This window comes from Vidua chalybeata, chromosome 15 (assembly GCF_026979565.1).
Source record: "Vidua chalybeata isolate OUT-0048 chromosome 15, bVidCha1 merged haplotype, whole genome shotgun sequence".
NCBI lineage: Eukaryota > Metazoa > Chordata > Aves > Passeriformes > Viduidae > Vidua > Vidua chalybeata.
In genome coordinates, this window is record NC_071544.1 from 13801093 (window position 1) to 13823533 (window position 22441).

At 43.2% G+C, this 22441-nt stretch overlaps 1 protein-coding gene across 1 annotated transcript; it reads right to left on the reverse strand.

The window, feature by feature from the left end:
- Positions 1-426: 426 nt before the first annotated feature.
- Positions 427-22423, reverse strand: LOC128795869 (uncharacterized). The gene is made up of 16 exons (XM_053956950.1): positions 21980-22423; positions 20236-20580; positions 19619-19669; positions 17623-17702; positions 17306-17362; positions 16761-16875; positions 16434-16473; positions 15961-16051; positions 11278-11539; positions 7489-7833; positions 6008-6370; positions 5239-5319; positions 3003-3070; positions 2325-2406; positions 1831-1861; positions 427-1069 (listed from the first exon to the last, which is right to left on the reverse strand). Exons 1-16 carry the CDS (start codon positions 22026-22028, stop codon positions 997-999), a joined length of 2133 nt encoding a protein of 710 aa, XP_053812925.1. The 5' UTR covers positions 22029-22423; the 3' UTR covers positions 427-996.
- Between the last annotated feature and the right edge of the window lie 18 nt (positions 22424-22441).

Sequence of the window (22441 nt, forward strand, 5' to 3'; positions counted from 1 at the left end):
GTTCCCACAATGTGCTCTTACTTCAGGCTGTCGTTGTCCAGAGGTGCCATGGCTGGCACTGGTGAGCTCCAGGCAGTGGAGAGAACAAACCCTGTCATGGACTGGGATCTTCTCCCAAAGTCACTCCCAAAGCAGCAGAATGGGTGAGGACCCCAGGGAATTACACAAAAGCTCTGCAGTGCATCCCATCAATGATCCCCCAGCCTCCATGGACAATCCCTCTTCCTTAATAGATTTAGAAATGAGTGCTATGGGGCTTTGTGGTAGAGAAATTTCCCTCTAGGTTTGGTCTTCTGGGCATTCTCCCACCTGTGCAAATGCTGCAGTATTTCTTTGGAGAGCTGAGACAGCACACCAGTCATTTCCACACCTGGGAAATACCTAACTCCTTTTGAAATGCCTTAGGATGTGGCATAAAAAGTCCAATTGCCAGCAACAAATTACAGAGTTTATTTACATATTCTCCAAGGGTTATTCAAACATGCTGAATCACAGGCAGTAGTGATACCCCTTAAGTAATCTGCATTTTTGTTTTAAACTCACAGCATTCTTGTTGCTTAATTTTCCTATTGATTACATAAAAGCATTAAAAACTGTACTTTATGATTCCTTTTCTTTCTTTATGGCAATTTGAAGATAGGCAGCCTTCCATGTGATCTCTTCTGTTCCTCAGAGTACAAGTTGTATTCAAGGAAGAGCATTAGTAAAAATGGAGAAAAACAAATTCAATTGTGCAATACGATGCTAGTAGGAAGGCAGATGCCAGAAGCATCCATGAATAATGCATAAAGTCCCTTCTCAAATAAGCTTCTTTATGCAGTGAGTTTTAAGGGTGATATGGGAAAATTTGCACAAAGATTTTAAATTTTCATAGTTGAAGCTTTGGCCTTTGTTTTATACCTGCTGATATTTTGAGGGCTCACAAGGATCTCTCAGTGCAGCATGGAACAGGCCCTGTTTATTTCCCATGGCACCTGCAGATGATGTAGGAGCTCTTCACAGGGAAAAAATGTTGTTCTCTCCTTCAGCACCACTGAAAACTTTGTCAGTCTCTTCTGGTGGTCCAGCACTGCAGTGAGAAGCAGAGATCAGTATGGGTGGGACAAAAGGACATTGCTGCTTCAGAGCATTCTTTTTGGTTTGTAACATCAGCAAATTCCCATGGAAATGGAAACCTGAAGCTACTGAGCCCAATGACTGCAATGAAGTAACTCCTACTCTTTGCAGCAGGAAGGTATTTACCTGGCTTGCATTCTTCTCATGGAAAGGGAAGGGCTGTTTGAACCCTGTAATGGCAGCTGTAGGGTAACCAGCATGGGATTCAGAAAAGAGTCTCTCCCCAGTCTCTGTCTCCCATGTGGAACAAGCTGTGAAGGACCAGCTACCACTGAAAAATTATTGGTCTTTGGAAAAGGGGTGATGCTTCACTGGACTCCCCTGTGGCTTGCCCACAGAATTTTTTTTTTCTTCAAGAGAAACCAGAAGATATGAATTTATCTATTGCATTTGCACAAGGTATCATGTCCTGGTACTCAATCAAAAATAAAAGCAGATTAAGCACTTCCTTAAGCTATAGTCACTACACTGCAGTAGCAGTAGCTTAATTTCTCCTTTGCTTTGGGTTTCTGTTCATTCCTACACAGAAGCAGCATCCAGGAACCACTGTTGAATTTCTGGAGTGAAGTTACCTGAAGTTTCCTCCTAATACAACTTTGGTAATCAGCACCACAAGCCAATACTGCACCCATTACAAGCAGTGGCCAATATACCTTCCTGTCTCTAAGAAAAATTACACTGGAATGTTTAATAGGAAATTACAAAATTGATTACCTTTTTACTATAAACTTCTTTGTATGTTTACCTGGAAGCAAAATAATATTAATGTTACAATGGCAAAACAAAATCTATAATTCCAATGTATCTGTCAAATGAGCTCAGAAGCAATGACAGCAAGTGGCAATATTTCTGTGGGCTAAGCAGGAAAGAAAGGATCCCATCCTGATTTCAGTTACACCAGTGTCTTTTGGGAACATTTCCAGGAAATTATGGAGCCACTTAAGTATAAAGAGAGAGCCAACATGATGAGCCAGCCCTGCAAGAAGTGAGGGAACAGGTTCTTTGCACAGGCTGCCTCCTGCTGCATCCCCACCAGCTCATCCTCCCTGGCCCCCTGATGCTGCCACAGTCCTGGAGTAAGGACAGCAACTCCCACTAAATGAACACAGCACTGGCACAGGACCATGGCAGAGTTCCCAGAACAGCCAGGGACTCAGGAGAATGTGCATCAGGCCAGCATTAGAATCATTTAGCTTCAGGATACTCACGTTTCCAAACCAAGGAGACCATCAGTATGAAGAGGACTGACCCCGCTATGACAGAGGCAATGAGAATGGCAGAGCTGGGAAACTGGAAGGGAAAAGAGAGAGACTGAAAAGGCTTTGGGAGCACGTTTCCTTCAGAGCTATTTACACAGGAGGGGCTGCACTGGTGCTCAGAGCACTGGGCTGCAGTTTGCAATGCTGTTCTGAGCTTGCCTGTGCAAAGTGCTGAGAAGACACATAGAGTTGATCATGATAAACAAAATTAATTACCCTTTCAGTATTTAATAAACTTTATTCTGAAATACGGAAACCAGATTCATCCCATTTAACATGAACTTCTCAATAAGGTGCCCAAAGTAGAAGTAGGAGCTCAGTCACCCCCATCCTCCTCTTAGAGACAGGGGGAGGTGTAACACCCTCTAACTTGCCTTTTACCTCGAGGATGTTACCTCCCCTCTCTCACAGGGATGCCAGGGGATCAGTTTTTTCTGAGGTGTCCAGGTCAGATGGAGTGCTCAGGCTTTGGCTCTATCCATTGAAAAAAGGAACAGGTGGTTCCTGAGCTTCTAAATAAAAGTTCAAGCCACTGTTTGCAAAAGCTGTCCCTGTAGTAGGAATACACTGAAAATCACTAGCATGTCCTGCTGTCCTGATTTCTACTCAAACACTCTTGAAACTTACAGGAAGTTTTACCGTATCTCCTCTATCGTCATATTTCCCAGCATTGCCATCTGAATTTGTTGAAACCTCTGAAAATGAGAGAGATTGAAATTTTTACTGGCACAATCACCTGAAGGAGTGAGGGCAGCAGTGGCTGTCACTGCTTCAATCAAGGAGTAATGAACTCTCAGGGAATGAGAAGGGCAAAAGCACCTTGTAACCAAAAGAGAAGGATCAGTTTCCTTCCTGGTGGCTGAGGAAGCAGTGGGAAACCTCAGCCTTCATCAAGAAAGAGGAAAACCCAGGACACCTTCACTGTCCCAGGTTGCTCCAAGTCCCATCCAGCCTGGCCTTGGACACCTCCAGGGATGGAGCAGCCACAGCTTCTCTGGGCAACCTGTGCCAGGGCCTCACCACCCTCACAGGGAAGAATTTTTTTCCTAATATTCAATCTAAACCTACCCTTGGTCAGTTTGAAGCCATTCCCCCTTCTCCTGTCACTACATATTCTTGTAAATAATGTCTCTCCAATATATAATCCCATTGCTATTTTTCTTTTAATTATTTTTTAAATTTTTCAGAGTATGTTATCCCATTAATAACCTAATCTGCCCCAAATATCTCTCTTCTGACCAGCCTCCTGTGAGAGCTGTGTTGGTGTGTCTCCACATCCCACGTGCTTGTACTTTATTAAAGACATGGACAGGGCATGGGTAGCTCATGCCAGTGTAAATAGAAATTTGCACAGGAGTAGAAAAAAGATTATGACTAATAAGAACTACAGCTAAACAAATACCCGTAATAAAACACTAAAAAGTACTAAAAATCCTGGGGATGTGTGAAAATTGCAATTTGTCATATGCCTGTTTTATGACACTCCACTGTCTCAGAGCTCTGTACTTCAGAACTACCCAAAATCCACAAGAAATGCAGATGTAACAGTGACAATGCAGGTCCAACAAGTCAAAGTTAAATTTTATGGCAACATGTGCAGCCCGGCTGATGGGACCAACTACTGCTGCTCACTTTGATACTTGAAAGAGCAGGGATATTTTTGGGGTCTGAAATATGGCTGGTGCTGGCAGGGTTGTAGCTGGGGGGAAAGCAAGTGAAGAGAGAAGAGACATTAAATCAGAGCCATTAGATCAGAGGTTGTTTGAGGAGCCATCCACCCCAGGCAACCCAACCTATCTGCCAAAAATTGCTCTTGGAGATAGAGGGCTCTTAACCCTGGGTTTCTCTCCTGCTGTTCTAACATCAATACAATGTTCAGCAACAAATCAGCCTTCCCTTACCTTACAGCAAGCCTGAGCTGGGTGCATTTAGTGCATTATTTCACAGAGTGAATGAAACAGAGCCAAGAACTGGACTTGGCTTATGGCTCTCACCAGACCCCAGCAAATTGTGCTGCAGCATTTTCACACCTTGTGACAGTTCAACACACGGTTTTGCACGGGTGGGAATGACTCACACCAGCAGGGTACATCTTCTGCTGTTGCTGCTGTTGTGGTGCCTCTTTACAGATCACTGTCACAACTCAAGCTGCCCCAAGAATCCTGGAGCTAAGACCCTTTTTAAAACTTGGTATTTACAATGACAAAATGCAGGCATTATCCATCATCCCAGAAGGGTGACAAGTGAAACTGGAGTGAGAAACCCTCACAAATGTTCTCAAGAGACCAGTTTAGCCTCTTCTGTGAGCCCTCTCCAGGGGCATTAAGGAACACTCTTTCTGCTGTAAGTCTTTAGGTCTATCAAAAGAAGACCTGCAAAAATCAAAATACTGTGGGTTTAAAAATTGAGAGATTCACGGCTCTTACTGGAGCTAAGAGCCCAAATGCAACATGTCATCCTTGAATTTTAGCATTAAGTTCTCTGTTGAGGGCACAACACTTGGGAAAGATTTAAAAAGAAAATCTCAATTAACTCATAGCGATGGCAAATCAGATATCTGAAAATTCAGCCATGTTGAAAAGTTTGGGTTTTGATTTCTCTCAGACCCGAAATACCTGATAGTCATGAGTTATTCAAAACCAACTTCCTTTGGAGGTATAAAACCATGTTTTTCTCCGCTGCTGTTATGTTACATTGTGATTTCAAACAATTTCTGTGTGGACCCCGGATACTGCCAGCTGCAATGAATAATCATCAGTAAGTGTTTTGTGCACTCTTAAGAATACTCAGCAGTTTTGTTGATGCCAACTTTTTAATTTCTCTGAACAAGCAACTTCTGGCCTTGTAATGTTCTCCTACTCACCCATGACTGGCATCTCTTCCATCAGGACAGAGGTGCTGGCTTCCTCTGCACTTGGAAATGTACCTGGGAATTCAGTAGTCACTGAAACAAAGGAAAAAGTAATGCTTATAAAGATCACTAATTAGAAGGGTCTCCACATGGCATTCAAATCTGTGCAGACATCAATCTGTGGAAATGAAGTCAGTAATGTGAATGAAGCAGCAACCTACAAATGGTTTGATAACAGATCACTCTGATCACTAATAACAGCAGCAGCCTTCATACGAAATGAGAATGCAAATACTCAATTTTAAATATGTTTTGAGTTGCCACTAATTCTCAAGCAGAACATACTCACTCTAAACTAAACTTTTCACCAGGCAATGTCAATTGTCTTTCCCCAAAAAAAAAAAAAAAAAAAAAAAAAAAAAAAAAAAAAAAAAAAATTAGTGCAGTTAAGTGAATCTCTCTTACTCCACTTCAGGTGCTGGGCTTCACATTTATTTCTGTTGTACTTCATGAGCTTTCTGCCACATTATTTCTCCATGTTACAGCTCCTCTGCAGGAAGCCTGACCCTCTGATACCTTGGCTGTTGACCCCAGTTTAGCATCATCTACAACATCTGACTTGTGTTTGCCTAAACCCCCTGAAACACACCCATAGGCACCTCAGAGAGAACTTCCCAAATATAAATATAAGAGATAATATTGGAGAGTCTCTATGAGAGTCTCCAGGCTAACACAGGGCATCTCTGCTACACAGAAAAAGGAAAGGATTTGTGCTGGTTACCCTCTGTGCTTCCAGGGAGTGTGGAGCAGAACATGTCATCTTCAGTTGTCACATCACCTGCTTGGGAAGTGGTTGGAAAATCTGGGAGAGCACTCATTTCCACCATAGTCACAGGAAAAATATCATTTTCTGTCCCAGCAATTGCTGAGGGAGCAAAAGTCTCCCATGTAGTTACTGCTGGAGACTCGGGGGCTGTGGTTGCTGGTGGAAGGGTGCTGGTTGTCAGCAGGACAGTAATCTCTGGTGTTGGCTGGAGATCAGAGGTTGCTTGAGGAGCAAAAGTTGTTTCTGTAAAATGTTTGGAGAAAACAGGAGCTTGGGTGGTGGTGGTGGTGGTGGTGGTGGTGGTGGTCACTGGAGGGGCTGCATGGAAAAAACACAGCCAAGGGAAAAGCCAGGTCAGAGCATTCACAACCAACCCTGAGGGAAGCCAATGCAGAACTAAATAAAAATTATCTGGCTGTTAAAATACTGAAAAGGTGAGAGAGTTACTATTTTAATTAGCTGAAAGCACGATCAGTCCGAGAAATTCACAGATGTATAGATTTGCTTTTCTTTTACCAGTCTCAAACACCCCTCCTTGACAGTCTTGTAGAAATGGAAGGGCCAGAACCTTATGTGGTAGAACCCCAAAGCTTGAAAACTTTGTTATTTTGCTTTTTAATTCCTCATAAAAAGACAATAAATAAAACAGCTCCATTTTTCAGCTACAATCTTCTTGTTAATCTTTGCAACTGGCTCTTTTTTCATGGCCTGTTGCCCTCAGCCTCAGAGGCAGACAAGCAATTGCTGCATTTTTCACCCTCTCACCTGTTGTATTGTTTAAAAAAGACAAACAAATGTGCTGTGAACACTAATTACACTCTGGAAAAGCCAGAAAAAAATGTTTTTCTGCTTTGTGGAGGGTGGGTATCATCTCTTTTTTTTTCTGTGCAAGACTTTGCTTTATCCTGCAGCTCAGAAAGATAATAGGAAGGGGAAGAAGCCCTTCAAGACTCTGAGACAAAATTTCCAAATATGAGGATGTTGAGGACCCACCCTTAAGGGGAAGGAAGCACCCTTAAGGGTGGGTCATCCTAATGTGTCTCCTTATAACGTGAATGAAACAAAAGTCATCAGTGTTGGGGTGAGCCTCAAACAAATGAAAAACTGAATTTCATTCCAAGGGTTCTTTAAATTATAAATCCCTTTTTAATTCCGTCATCTTTTAAAAAGTCAAGCCGAGCTATACAACAAGAAATGAAATATTCATTTGAGAGGCAAAAAATGGGTAAAACTTAGGGGTATTTTTTAATCTAAACTGCACATTGACTGTGACTCAAATCGGCAACTGGTTGCAGATCTCCCTTGAAAAACAAGTAATTTGGGAAGAACACCTTTGGCCAGAACAAGCCAAAAAAAAGCGCACATAGACCCCAATTTTCACCACCCAAGGAGTGGATTGTCACTGCTGGCCGTGTCCCCAAGGTCCCCAGACCCACCTCTGGCCACCTCCAGCCGTATGTTCCTCTTGATGTCGTTGAAGAGGCCGGGGATCTCCACCCGGCAGCAGTACACGCCCGCATCCTCCGCCTTGGCCGCGCCAATCGTCAGGGACACATCTCCAGCAGCGACGTTCCTGCCCAGGTTGTACCTCCAAGATGCTCTGAACGTCACCTTGCTGCCACTGGTGTGCAGGATTTTGTTCTTGCACTTTGAATTGGGGCAGGGGCCTCTGCCCCAGCACATGTCGGAGACGTCCTTGGGCCGCGTCACCCGGTAGGAGCAGGGCAGTGTCACAGGCTGTCCTATTGTCCCTTTAACAACGGCTTCGGACACCGTGTGTGCTGTCAGGGAGAACGAGGAGAGGGGAGTGCTGTCAGTCTCTGGTGGTGACTTGTTGTAGATGTTGGTGAACCCAATGGGAAGAATGATGATGTCTAACTCTATTTCAGAAGGCTGAATGATTTCTTTATTATAATTATATTATAATACATTAATATGCTATATAAAAGAGGAAACTAAATATTACATGCTACTTTTTCTAACTATTATATCTAACTAACTTACAACTCGTGACCCTGTTCTCCAGGGTCCAGACACAGGTGGATCTGATTGGCCATCAGGCCCAAACAATCCACCATGATCTAAGTGTTCACTTTGGGTAAACAGTTCTCTAAACACATTCCACAAGAGAAAAACAAGGAGCAGAAATAGAAATTGTTCTCTCTTTCATTTCTTTCTGTGCACTTCAATAAAAAATCCTGAGAGAGAGAGAAATGTGCTTGCCACAGTGACTCTGCCTACACAACACAGTGAGTGAACGAGGTGTGAGCAAACACTCCTGCCTGCGGGCAGGCCACAGCTGCTCATCCCCGAGACTTCTCCTGCAGCTCGTGCCCCGAGGCACTACAGGCAACAGCCAGGAGCTCTCAGGCTTTGCTTTGCTCCTTGCTCTGGTCCTGGTCAGCTGCTGGAGGGAAGCTCATAAAACATATCAGATATGTGGTGAGCAAAGCTGGGGTCTGTCACTGGCAACCCAAGCACAAACTGGACCTCTGCAAATGGAATTTGAGAACTCTGCTCCCATCTCCTCTCCTAGGAGGCTGTTTGGAAGTTGTTCAGAACCCTGTCGTGAAAGACATCTGGTTTTCTCAGCCCACCACCACCTCCTTTGAAAAGGAAATGCTGTCACAGTTGCCTTTCACTGACAGCCTCAAAAGCAGGGTCCAAAATAGCTATTCATGTGTGAAATTAGGGCCTAATTAAACTGGCAGTGCAGTGGGATCTGTCTGTAGGAACCTGTTCTCAGAAAGTGCACTGAGCAAGCCCTGCCAACTAATCCCACTTACCTTGTGGAACTCTGTCTGCAGAGAAAATTTAATTGTTGGTGTTATACTGATTTTAAAAAGAGCACATACACACTTCCCTTGTCCTCTTACTCTTAGTGACCAGCTTAGGTTGGTGTTTACAGTCAATGCCCACCTTGGCATCTGGTCTGAATCTTTGCAATATATTATTCCCTCTTAACTGTTTATGATGTTCCTAGATTGCCTTAAAAGAGATTTCATCTTCACAAAAGGCACTACACAAGAAATTTCCCAGACAGGAACAAATCTTTCCTGGTTTACACTCACCTGGTCTGTGTCAGTCCTCCTACCTTTCTTTTGCTCCCATGTTATCATTTACACACTGTGGAGCAGGAACCGAGGGACCTGGGGGAGCAACCAGACCTGTCCTCCAGCCCTGCAGATCTGATGCCTCGTGGCCAACCTGCTCACCACAAAGAGGACTTGCTGCTCTGCTATTATCACCAGCTTCAGCCCTGCTTTGCCAAACATTTCTATTTTGCCAGCTGTTTGAATGCCTTTCCTTTTTGGCACGACTCCCAGGTAGCAAACAGATGCTTCCAACTGTGTCCATGTCTCTTTTGTTTTCTCTTTAATGGACTATTCCCTAGGTGAGGCTTTAGTCTGTGGCAGGCTGTCTCATGACTTGTTATTGGGATGACATTTCAGATCCATTATTGCTTATCCCACTGGCAAGAGAAGCCAACCCATTCAGGTTTCCAGAGCTCCAAATGCTGAAAGAATAGAGGCAGACAAAACAACAGGCAATATGGCCTGAAGGGCAGGAGCTTCTGCAGAGAAATGAAGGCAGGATATGCCAGAAACTGAATTCCTGGATACAGGATAAGGCTTTGCGAGATGGTGGCTTTGGCCCCTGGAAAGGGAAGGTTCCTTTGCTTTGAAACAGCAAAACAGAGAAAACAACTTCTCTCTGTGGAGACAGAACCAGAAATGCAGTTGACCTTGAAAGTATTTCTGTGAGAGCAAGGGGTTAGTCATGAGCAGGCTAACACATATTTTCAAGATGATCCATCAAAGATGTGTGCAAAACCAGCTAAAACTGTTGCTAGAATTCAGGTCACTGCTTCTTGAGGAGACATGGGCTCATCTTCTGCTATTTCAGTCCATTTCTGAACAGCACAAAAGCAGCCTCATTAAGCAATCCTTTAACAAATGAAAACTTGCCTGCTCTTCTCTTTGAAAGAAGTAGAGCCCTGAACTTAGTAAATAAATAACTAAGTAAATAATTTGAAAGAAGAGGAAAGACACAAGGCATCAGAGTATCTTCAGTGCAGTTTCCCTCTAGTATTCCTGCTAGAAAGTTACAGGTTTTGCAGTTTCAAATCTTCTTCCCATTTCTGTGAAGCTAATGTTGCCAACATCTGCCTGCACTGCAGGCTGCCGAGGAAAGCTTCAATACTGCAGTAGCCTGAATTCAACAGCATGAATCCTTATTTAATAAGGATTAAATAACTTACTTCTCAGGTACAGCCTCTTCTACACACTCATTTTCCAAAGGAAATAGTAAATAGGAGGGAATGAACATGTCTTTGAACTTAAGAGACCTTAATTTCAGTAAGAGAAGGTCCTGAGACCCTGCTCTTACTGTGAGGGGAATCCTGCCCCTCTCCATGGCCCCGACCTTCCAGGTATCCAGATTTGACCCAAGGCTCTGCCTGGGTGTTCCCACTGAAGTCTGTGAGATTTGCCACTCCTAGGTCCTTCATTAATGAGAGAAATGGGCTCCACATTTCTAAAATCCCATCCAAAATAGAAAGGGGTATTCCTAATTGGTCAGATCATACAGTTATACTCACATTTATGTACAGTCTCTCTCAAACCCACCCTCGGGGCAGCTGGCACTAAGTGATTCCCATAGTAGCTCTTGTATTTGTCTTCTCTCCCACAAACTGGTCACTGGATGGACAAAAACATTCATCCTCCAGCCAGGACAGATGTTTGATAAGATTTTTTTTTTCCCTTGATCTATTTCTGGAATAATTTTCCTACTTTGCAGAAGATATTTGGAATCTTTGCCCTACCGATCCTTTTTTATTTTTTTCCTTACTGAAGCTTCTTTACTGATGAGATTGCAGAGGATGTGATAGATAAACAGAAAAGAAGCATTTAACTGGCTATTGAACCTCAAGACAGCACATTCTCAGCACAGGGCTGAGTTAAAGAGCAGGTAACAAAAAGCCATTCTTATCCTTCAGGAGCTCTGCAAGGGAACAAACACAGAGGAAACTGCACACATTTTTACAAGTGAAAAAAACACAAACTTCAAGCAGTGTAACTCATAAATAAGAAAATTTTTGAAGTTCTATGTACAGTTACAATCTTTTTCACGGTTTTGTTTTCACAAAACAAGTGTTGCTGGTTTTCATTTGAAAACAATGTTAGTTTCCTGAGCAAACGCACAAAAAGCAGGTGAAGACTCACCTATAAAGATCTGTATCACCATCCAGTGAAACAGCACAAAATGGGACATTCTGGCTGACGGAGACACCAGGGCAGCAAGTGGAAGAAAAGGAAACCAGATCTTATCCTTTCCAGAGTCTGAGTGAAGTCTCATTTCTCCATTTCCAGATTTTACATGCTGCAAGTGTTTCTTTCCTACGCTTCCGGATAGGAACTGGCCAAAGGGGGGATCTCCTGCTGTGCTCAGCGCTGTGCAGCCCCCCTTGGGGCACTCTGGGCAGTTCTGGGCCACACAATTGAAGAAGGACATTCAGGTACTGGAATGACAGAACCAGAGGACACAGTCTCAAGCTGTGCCAAGGGAAATGTAGGTTGGATATTAGGAAAAAGTTTTTCACAGAAAGAGTGATAAAGTTCTGGAATGGCCTGCCTGGAGAGGTGGCGGAGTCATCATCTCTGGATGTGTTTAAAAAGAGACTGGATGTGGTACTCAGTGCCAGGGTTTAGTTGAGGTGTTGGGGCTGGGTTGGACTCAATGATCTTTAAGGTCCCTTCCAACCCAATAATTCTGTGAATTCTGTGAATGTGCTCAGATGAGGCCAACTGAGCAAGTGGCAGGGGCTGGAATGAACATCCTGTGAGGAGCAGCTGAGGACTCCAGGACTGCAGAAAAGGGGGCTGAGAGGAGCTCAGAGCTCTCTGCAGCTTCCTGAGGAGGGGACATGAACAGGGAGATGCTGATCTCTCCTCCCTGGTAGCCACTGACAGGACACAGGGAGATGACTCCAAGCTCACGGGGATGATTCCAAGCTCACCAGGGAGATTTACACAGGACAGTGGGAAGTATTTAGTGAGAGGCCAGTAAACAGGGTGTCCTTTTCACCTTTCCTCTTCCAAGATATTCGGCATGGTACTAGCACCAGAAATTTCAATATTCTATTTGCTTTGCCATTCCCTGGAACTCTTAAGGCCTAGTTCTGTTCCAGGGTCCTGAGTGGCAAGAACAAAGTCTGTGCTTTTACACCCCTAAACATTTGGTGTCATCTCCCCTCAGACTTTGTCTTCAATTACATTTGCTTAATCCCTCATTTCCCATGCTTGCTTCTGCCTGAAGACCCCTTTCTTTCCCCAGCTTTGCATTTTCTGTTTGCAAAGACAGCCTTGGAGGAAGTTGTTGCAAATGTTTTGTTGCCAAAACCACATCCTTCCCAAAGAAATGCAACATCATCTTCAAGAAATAGATTTCACTCCTTCTGACTGTTTTATTTCTTTCTGACCAATTGACAAATAAGTTCTCTGGAAGTTTTTCTCTGGAACAGCTGAGTCATAAAGCAAAAGTAATTCAGGGCAGTAAGGTCAGGAATGAAGAATTGCAGATAGACAAAATTCTGTGCAAATAAATGTAGCACAGTGCAAACTGGAGTGTAATTCCAAGTTCAAATGATAAAATGATGGGCTTTTAACCAGGCATTACACTTTTAGTAATGAGATTTTGGGCTTATCATGATAGTCAAGCCCATGAAAATATCGCCCTTCTGCTTGCTAGCACTGAAAAAAGCAAATAAAATGTTAGCAGCAAAGGCAATGAGTAAAATACCTAATTTGCTATATTCTACCAGCTACAGTTCATACAATAGCCCAGCTCCAGCTGCTCTGTGAACAGAACTAATGAAAGCTGAGGTATCCAATATCCTGGAGACTTTTTCCCTGCAATGATCATAGTTTCTCCCATTACTGACCACCCAGCAGTGGCTGTGAGCTGACACTCAGCTGATGCCAGTGCAGGGAGCAGCTGAATCTCACCTGGGGCACAAACTTGGGTCATTATTCAGCTACAAATTCCCATGGAGTTTGTCCAGACAGAGCTGGACAGTATGTCACAGGCAACCAGGAAAGGCACAGGATGAACACAGCATCCTATCAGCTTTGTTTTCATAGCAAGGCTGGGCCAACAGCAGAGTGCATTGAAAAAGACCATTCAAAATCCAAGTGTTCTGGGAAGAGCCACAAACACATGGGTCACTTTCTGCTTTTGTACTGCTATCTAGTGGCTTCTTGCAGGCAGAAAAGGCAGAGGTGTCTCAAAAAAGAGAGTTTTCAGCTCATCAGCTCAGTGTGCTGCCAATCTCCTGATGGCTGAATGGTTTCCAAGTGCCACCTGCTTGTGTCTAAGGCTCATTTTGAAATGCCTGTTCCACTGACAGATCACTGACACTAGTGCAGGTAGCAAAAGCCCAGGGAGCCTCTGCCTTTGTGGATGTGTATCACACTGCATGCCCAAGGCAAAGTTCTTGCTCCACACTACATTTGCAAAGTCTGTTTACCAAGTAGTTGAAGAGCAGAAAGATTTTGCTTAATTCAAGATTTTGGTTATCAGATACTCAGCTAGAACTTTACGTGAAGAACTTGCTGATGTAAGAATTAGTCTGAATTAGACTATAATATTAATTTTTTAAATCCTTACAGACAAGCATCTTTTATGATTAGGAGTCTTAAGGATGGCCCACAGACTCCTTAAGAGCATGAACAGTTGAAATCAGATGATTTTGGAGATCCCACATGTCTAACTCTGACCCCAGTAGAGACTGATTACATAAAACTGCAGAAAGCAGAAATTGCTGGAGGTGTTTCCTGAGCCAGTTCAGAGACCAGATCAGACTTCCTCCAGCTCCTGTCATGGGCTGGAGCCTGCAGCAGCAACATGCTCAGCCAGGCAGAAGGAAAGCACAGTCTGCAGCAGGGGCAGAGATTTGGGGTCAGTAATTGTTATTAATAATCAAATGCAAAAATACAGTCTGACACCAGCAGGTCATTTCTGGATTCTGTGCCTTCTCACACAATATTCATGATGTGAAAACAGAAAATGGCAGAGCTGGTTTTGTCCATCATTTTTCCTGGCCCTGGGATCAGTGATCACCCAAAATCCATGCTCTCACTCTTCAGTCAGCCATGAATTCACCTTCACCTTTTCAGCCTGCTACAACAGAGAGCCCAGGAGAACAGAGATCACGAGTGAAAATCCAAAGCACCCCAGGGTCACCTGTCCCAGTTTGCTTTCCACTTCTTCCTTCCTCAGCAGGACGAGCCTTTTCCTCCTTTGTGAGTCTGTGCAAAACCACTCACCTGCAAGACCCCACCTGAGCCAGACCCTCTGTGACCCCTGGGGAAACCACTGCCCTCCCACTTCCACCAGCTGGGACAAGGAGGGGTCACTTCTCCACTGACCCCAGCTCCCCCTAAAGCACAACCAGATCGTAGCCTCAAGCAGTGTCTCAGCTGTTAACATAAATACTTACTGATTGTATGCCTCATTGCATTGTTGAAATAATTTTTGAGTTTAAAATTAACTCACTGGTAGAAAGTTTGTGGTGCATCTGTGAGCTTTTCCTGTGGCAGCAGTGTCTGTGTTGGGTAATTCCACACTGCTGCCTAGGATGAGCTTCAGGACAAAATTATTTTGACCAATATTCAGTAAGAGTTGGTGTCTCTCCTGCCTGTGCTGCTTTTCTGCTCTTTTCCCAACCTCTGCTTAAATCGTTCTAAAAATTGTTCTAAAAATTGTTCTAAAAAACAAGTGAGGACAATTACTCTTTCACTTAAAGATGATTTGGGTGCATTGTGTCTCTTGCTCAGTAATCCATACTCACAGGACTGACTCTATTTATTCATTAATTTAAAGTAAACCAAAGTTTAGTTTTGCAGAGAACAAAAGCTGAGGCACATCACTAACTGAGGAGCAATAGAGGAGAGGCACTTGGCCACAGATATTTCCCATTTATGAGGTAAAATCCATCAAACACATTCAACATTCTTAGGAATTAAGAGTTGTTTGATATCTAGAGACGAGTGAAGGCAAGGCCAACTTCCAGACAATATTTTGTGCAATGTCCATGATTTCTCTGCAAGCTAAGAAAATAATTTCATTAACTTTACAAAGGTGGGGGAAGGTTGTTCAGATTTTTTAGAGATTTTGAAGTGAGGATTTCCACACTAAGGGCTTCTCAGGGTAAAGGAGAAAGCCACAGGAAAACAGTGATGTACTTTGCCAAAAAAACTTATACTTAGTCAATTCTCTGCACACAAGCTGTGACTGTTCTGTCCATTGAAGTACTGATGCTGCTGGCTTCAGGGATATCCCCTTGGGGGTGAGCAGCCATAGCTCCTCCAGATTTAATTCCAGGTGGACAGACATTAGTATATTGCATTACTGAGCTGTTACCAGAACAGGCCATACCTGATTTCAATGAAAATACAAAAATAAGTGTGTATTAAATTACTAATACTACCAAGATTGGCCATGTGACCTCTTTGTCACACAGCTGTGAGATTGCTTCTGCCCTCTGATGGCACAGACTCTGTGGAAGGTGGCAGATAGAATCCACAGTGAACACAATTGTGCCCTTCTGGCACTTCCTCTTTTTTTTCCCAACAAGGAAGCGAGAATTTGAAGCAGATAATAAATATAATCATAACTTTCTTTAGGAAATGGAAAGTTCCACCAGTGCCAGTTTTGGTTTCTGTCTCTGGAACAGGCTGATAAAGATTTTAATTTAAAGTGTAGCTTTTATTTGTTTTATTATTAGGATGTGAATAATGCTTCAGTAGTGCAGTCACGTTCAGCTGCTGAGCATAGGGAGCAGCCAACATTCTGCAAACTATTTAATGTCCCAGCAATGACAAAGACAGCCATGCATCCAGTCCTTAGTGCACAATATAAACGTTTTCCTCTGCATGATTCTCATCTTCCAGGGCACTATGGCTCCCCATACCTCGTGGCCTCCAAAATGCAACAAAGCTGCACAAAAGAGTAAAAAAACATGGTGTTAAACTAAAAACAGACCATAAAACCACAGAGGAACAGATCAACCAGCTCACTAGAAAATGTAAAATATACTTAAACATGTGATCATGACTGATAGTGAATCATTTTTCCACTTATGAGACAACTGACACCTGAGTTTAGCAAGCTGCCTAATGTTGTAAACTGACAGTGACACTTATTTTTGCTTAATAAGTAACAAAAGTAGCAGGAGTTATTCGTTTCTTTTTATAATATTTTCTATCAACTCGAGGTTAAAAAATAAAGGCAAAGTATGTGATGGAATGGTCAGCACACTGACATTTTTTTTCTGCAACTTCATTTGTCCTATTAGCAAAAGCAGGAACAGAAAACTTACCCTGCAGAGCCAACCATCTTCTTCGTGTTGTAAAAATATTCTAAGGACCATTCAGAATGAAAAGAAAGAAAGAAAAAATTAATTTTGTTTAAACCATGAGAAGCAAGTAAAGTAGTAGGTTCAAAGATAAACTCAGGTGTAAGAAACTAGATAAGGGACCTTCAAAAATGTTTTCAGGATAGGAAATTCCCATTGTGAGCAGCCACAGCACAGGGGCCTCCAGGGACCTCAGCTCCCTGCCCTGAAGTGGGAGATGTGGCATCAGCCACAGCTGTGGCTGGACAAACCTGAACAATCCTTGAGTAAGCGCCTATGAGAAGTACTCACGTTTAGTGAGGAGCAGAGCCAAAATCAGGATGAGCAGAAGTGCTGCACACAAGCCAATCCCAATGTACAGCCCACGTTCTGGGTGCTGCTGACTGGCAAGTGATACAGACGTGTTCTGTCAAACTCAAGCCAAGGAGCATTAGAGGAACTGACAGCAAGAAGCCCATGCAATACCCAAAGGCCTTCTGTGTGTTTTGCAACTCTACAGGAAAAGCACACCTGAGACCAGAAGCCTAATTCGAGCAACAAGCCCAGTTTCAAGCAGAATCTCTGCAACAATTGTATCAACCGTGCTGTTAAACACAGTCTTTGAGATTTTGAGAAGATCTGAAGTTATGAGAAATCCCATTTATTCAGGTTTAATAATATTTGGTGAATTTGTTTAATGAGTAAGGTGTCTCCTGATGTCACACCCTCCCACCTGTGCTGCAGGACTCAGCAGGACACACAGAGCTGCATGTTTGAGCCCCACTGCACGGGGAGTGCAGGGCACCCCTGTGCTCTCAGGTGGCCCAAGCTCCACTCTTGCCCACCTCCTGTCATACCTGCAGGTTTACAGTCACATCCAAGCAGTCTGAGGGGCCTGAGCAGGGAGTAGAGGCCTGAAAGGAAATACAGATGTTGCTAAAGCTCTTCCTCCTCTAGAAGGAAATATTTTATGCATGCTAAGCAGGGGTTTTTTCCCCCCCCCCTCTAATAACAAGCACATAAGCACTCTTTATAACCACTAAAAACGCAGACTACAAAACAATATTCTGCTGCAATTAGACAAAAGCAGTGGAAGTGACCTGTAGGGATGACCCAGTAACCTCTCAAGTCCATCCACTCTGTCTAGGTGTGCTACAGCAAGGTTGATGCTTACAGTCTGAGGAGCTTCTGAAGCAGAAACAGATGGCCAGGTCCTTGTGACAGTGAAGGAGGATTCACTGGTGCTGCCAGGAGCTGAGCAAAGGCAAGACAAACACATCACTTGCACAGAGAACTGTTGTGCCTTGACAGAGAAGAATTTGTACTGCTGACTTTGGACCCTGAACTTCTGTGTGTGTCAGCAGTCTGGGCTCTGCGTATCATAAGAGGTTGGTGCCTTCAGAGGGCAGCACAAAACTCTGAATATTGAAGTCTTTGCTGTCCTTTTCAGAGCTTTGAATTCCTTCTTAGGAATACTTGGCTCTCACTGTTATCTCAGCACTGGCAAGGAGTTACCAGTCGGTGCTGGAGCCAAGAAACAGTGGCCATAGGATCATAAAACAGATTGGGTTAAAAGGGATTTAAAGCCCTTATCATCCCCTGCTATGGGCAGGTTTCTCAATGCCCCATCCAACCTGGCCTTGAAGCAAAAAATGATGCATAAAGCAAACTTAGGTTATCAGCTGAAAACTGGTGAGGATTATCTCAGGGCCTTGAAGCAGCACATGATGCAGTGTCACAGAAAGCAGGTGATACTTTTAAAGCCCCAGGCAGCCATACAGTAAACATACTGAACAAAATGTGATATATTTGCATAAGGACCTGTAGCACATTTTGAGGTAATTTCCCAGAGCACAGCTGTTCGCAACATTTAAAATTAAGAGCTACAAATTTCTGTCTTATCTATCATCAGTCTGTTTCTCCATGTGTTGTCAGATGACATAAAAACCTCCTGAGCACAAAATCTCCTGTTCCCTCTGTGCCAACCCCAGCCGGTTGCTTTTATGTTTTAAATTGCTACCCTTATCCCAGAAGCTTTATTTTGAAGAGGACAGCATCATCAGCTTCCACTGAAGATTCTAGAGTATTTCTAAATCAGAGGCACATGGCCACCTGCCTTTTCCCATCTCCCTCAGTGTGAACATGCACACACTACCTTGTATTCTGAAAACTTCAAACACTGTTCCACCATCAGCTAAGGAAGAGGTCACAGGGATCGGAAAATCCCTGAGTTCTAAGATTGGAATCAATGTTATTTGCAACTAGAATAGCAACTGTCTGAGAAAGTTTTCACTTCTTCTTCCAAAAAGGAAATGCAACTGTTGTAACACTAATTTGGAGTTGCTTAGCTGAAAACATCCAAAATAGAGGGAGAAATATAAATGCCATCCTTGATTTTTTTTTTTTTTCAGAATTCAGAGAATAAGCCATTGCTACACTACAAGGTTTCTCTTGTGTAGTGGAAATTAAAGTTGTCTTTTTCAGACTAGAAAGATGCAGCTGAGCAGGTTCATGATAGAAGTTTATCCTTTTGTGAAGGGAACGTAGAAAACAAGTGAGGAATAGCTGAGCACTGTCTCTTCCCCTGCAATGAGGGACCTCACATTATTAAATGTGCACAGAAGCTGTGGGCAGCCTCGGGGACACACCTTACACCAGGGTGGAACAATAATTTGGCACTGTGTCACAAAATTAATGCCATTTTTCTACCATCCTCTTTAATCATCTGCTGCTGACTGCTACAGGAGGCAGGACCCTCAGTTTGATGTTCTTTTGAGGTAGTCCAATAACACAGTTCTGATTAAATAGTGGGTACACCCAACTCCTAAAAGTTGTGTTTTACCACTCATGGGATGCATTTCTAGAAGATGAGGTGAGATTTTATACCACAAAACCCCCCTACAAACCAAAACATTAGACAAATAAAAGCAAACCTTGCAGCACTACTAAAACATCTACTTAAGTATCACACCTAGAAGCAGCTTCCTCCCAAACATACATGTTCCCTCAGTATAACATCAATCAGAATTTAAATCCAAGATCTGATCTTTAGTAATGTTTAATAAATTTAAGCCAAACATTTCTATCATCTATCATAATTTTTTTCCTTCCTAAGATTCCCCATTTGCAATATGGCTTGTACATGCTATTAATACTCGGATAAAAATTACCTGAGGTCTGTTCAGAGGTGTAAGTGTGAGGACTTGCAGTAGAGATCCTTGCTGATGTTAAAATATAAAACAAAATCAACACATAATTAACCTTATTGGGCATTTGTGTTTTGAGAAAGAGACGGTGTTTCCATAATAAAAATTTTCTAACAAAGTGTAAGTACATTTATCAGCCACCTGTTCTATATAGTATCACGAGCAAGGGAAAAACTAAAAATCAAAGGAAGAATTGATAAAAAGCTTCTCTATACCAATTCTGTGTCCCTGGGCTTTAATCTAGAATCAAGCAGGGAAAATCAAACACAGCTTTCAATGACAAAGTTCAGCAATAAATCTTTGGATGAATACTCTATGCTGCCGTTCCTTTTAAATTCTTCGGTGTCTCTAAGAATGCTCCATGAGAGCATCATGTCCTTTTTTAACTGCAGTGACTGCAGTGGGATAACAACATTGCCAAAGGCAGCCTAATTGAGGCAGCACTAACAGCAGAAGTGCAAGGTCCTCAAGATCAGTCTTACGGATGATTGCAGAAATCATTTCCACCACAAGCTTTGAAGTCCAGACCCAGGAGCAGATCCACCACAATGGTACTCACAAGAGCACTCCTTTGCACTCACCTTTCTTCACCACAACCTTGTGATTAATCAATTGATCATTGAACCACCCTGGGATCTCCACACGGCAGCAGTATGTCCCAGAGTCTGCTTCCCTGGCATCCACGATCGTCAGGGACACGTCCCCCTTCTGCAGGTCCCCTTCCAGCTGGTACCTGCTGCTGTGCTGCTCTGTCACCCTCCAGCCATCTGTCCAGATAATGGGCTTGGAACACTTTGAATTGGGGCACCTGTCCCGACCCCAGCACATGGATGTGATGCTATTTGTGTTCCAGACATTGTAGTGGCAGGGCACAGTGATGTTCTGACCAACCTCTCCTATCACAATTAATTCTGATACTGTGGAGCCTGGGGACAAAAAGACAAACAGTTATGGAGCACAGGGCAAGGGGAAGCTTCTTGTGAATCTTGCATGTCTGAAACCTTCCATCTCTCAGAGAACACCAGTCTTTGCTGGATTTTGCACAAATAGATTTTGCACAAATAGGTGTGTCTTGGCAGGACTGGTGCAGAGAGGGATAATGATCAGGCCAGGGACATGTTCAAAGAAATAGCATTTTCTGCAGCCTCTGCACACAGGCAATGAGGTGAAGAGACTCTGTGGCTCCTCTTGAGCCAGGTGCAGTCTATTGGCTCTTAACATTTTCCTTTGTGTGCATTTAACCCAAGCCACACACACAAGGGAACAGTAAGACATTGACTTTTCTCAAAACCACTGTGGGAAACTCTTCCCCCCTTTCAATGAACTGAACTGCAGGTTTCATCTGAATGATCACTGTTGAATGAATTTCCTTTTCTCTTGCCTTAAGACAGGTTTTGCCCATTCTTATCAGAAGAAAGTTTTCAGGGCTTTTCTGAGGAATATTATATATACTCTCTTTTTTTTTTTTTTTTTCACTACCTTATTCTCTCTTCTAAGTCTTACGCAGTTTCTAACTTGTTTGCTTCCCCATAAATTTGTCATGTTTCCAGGAGGCTGTGTCACACTACTCAGGTCAAGACAGTGTGCCCTAACACCCAGTAGACCATTCATGACAGAGAAAAAATACACTGGAAATAAGTCTCTGAAACCAACTTATTTTCTTTAATATGAAAAGGAAGCTCAAAATGAAACTCATAATAAAAGGCTTTATAAAGAAATACAAGAAATATCTGTAATATCCCTTTTCTTTCTACTGAATTTATCTTACCACCAAGTTTTCAATGTCTGTCTGTCTTTATTATTACCATTTTGCAACCTGTTGTTTTCATTGCTGTTGGCCTTAACAACCTAGGACTGCTCCCTCAGGAATTAAAAAAAAGGAAAAAATTATCAATTTGTCCCAATAATATTTCATATGGCTAAAAAACATCAGAAGCCACAGTCGATCTTTTCCCTGTCTACCTAAGCATTCATCTTCACAAAGCTTGCCGAAGTGAAATGTCCTTGTTTTTCAGCTTCTCTAAAACAATTTAAAGTTCTCTGCTCAAATCACCATTGTCTAAAAAAACCACTACTAAGATGAGCAGCCAGCAGCATCTTTAAAACCACCATACCCTCAGCATGTTTCTGTTTCCCAAAGGAGGTAAGGCCTTTAGAACTCTATTGAGCCACTGTGAAGTTCTATTTTAACACAGAGAACTGCAGCTTCTGTGATGTGGCCACTCTTCCTGCTGCAAGATAAAATTTCTCTTTGCCACCCTCGGAATCCCTGATGCGTGTCACCTCCACCCACCTCCATCCAGTTGTTTCTGCCCCCTTGGTTACCTGTGAGCAGCAGCAGGAGAACCCAGTTCGGGCAGATATAAGACAACATTCTGGCTGAAGGTGACAAACAACGCTCCTGTTCACCCTTCTCATTCAAGAAAAATTATCTTCTTTGTGAGCTTCCGTGTTTCCTTCTTAGCACATCATCTCCAGACAGTGCTGTGGGTGCCTCTCAGTCCAATCTGGGCTGTTTTGCCCGAGGTTGGGCTGCTGTGCAGAGTGCTGCAGCACAGCTGCTGGGGCAGGGGACAAGTGCACTGAGCTCCTGCTGGCAGGGCTTTGACTGAGAGGTGACAACACTTCACAGCACCACACAACTCTGCTTCTCGTTTTTTCCAGATCTGTTTGATGACTCTAAGTGAAACTTGACAGCAGCACTGAGCTGACGTGACTGTCAGCAATCCCCCTGCCTTTGCCACAGCAGACAGCGTTTGGATAAAAGATTACATAATATGTACATAC

Bases quoted from the DNA above. Each gene is read 5' to 3' on its own strand.
- LOC128795869 (XM_053956950.1), bottom strand. From the start codon at position 22,028: ATGTTGTCTTATATCTGCCCGAACTGGGTTCTCCTGCTGCTGCTCACA. The intron at 20,581-21,979 runs GTAACCAAGGGG...TTTTGTCCCCAG, and splicing joins TCTCCTGCTGCTGCTCACAG to GCTCCACAGTATCAGAATTA. The intron at 6,371-7,488 runs GTGGGTCTGGGG...TTTTCCATGCAG, and splicing joins ACGGCTGGAGGTGGCCAGAG to CCCCTCCAGTGACCACCACC.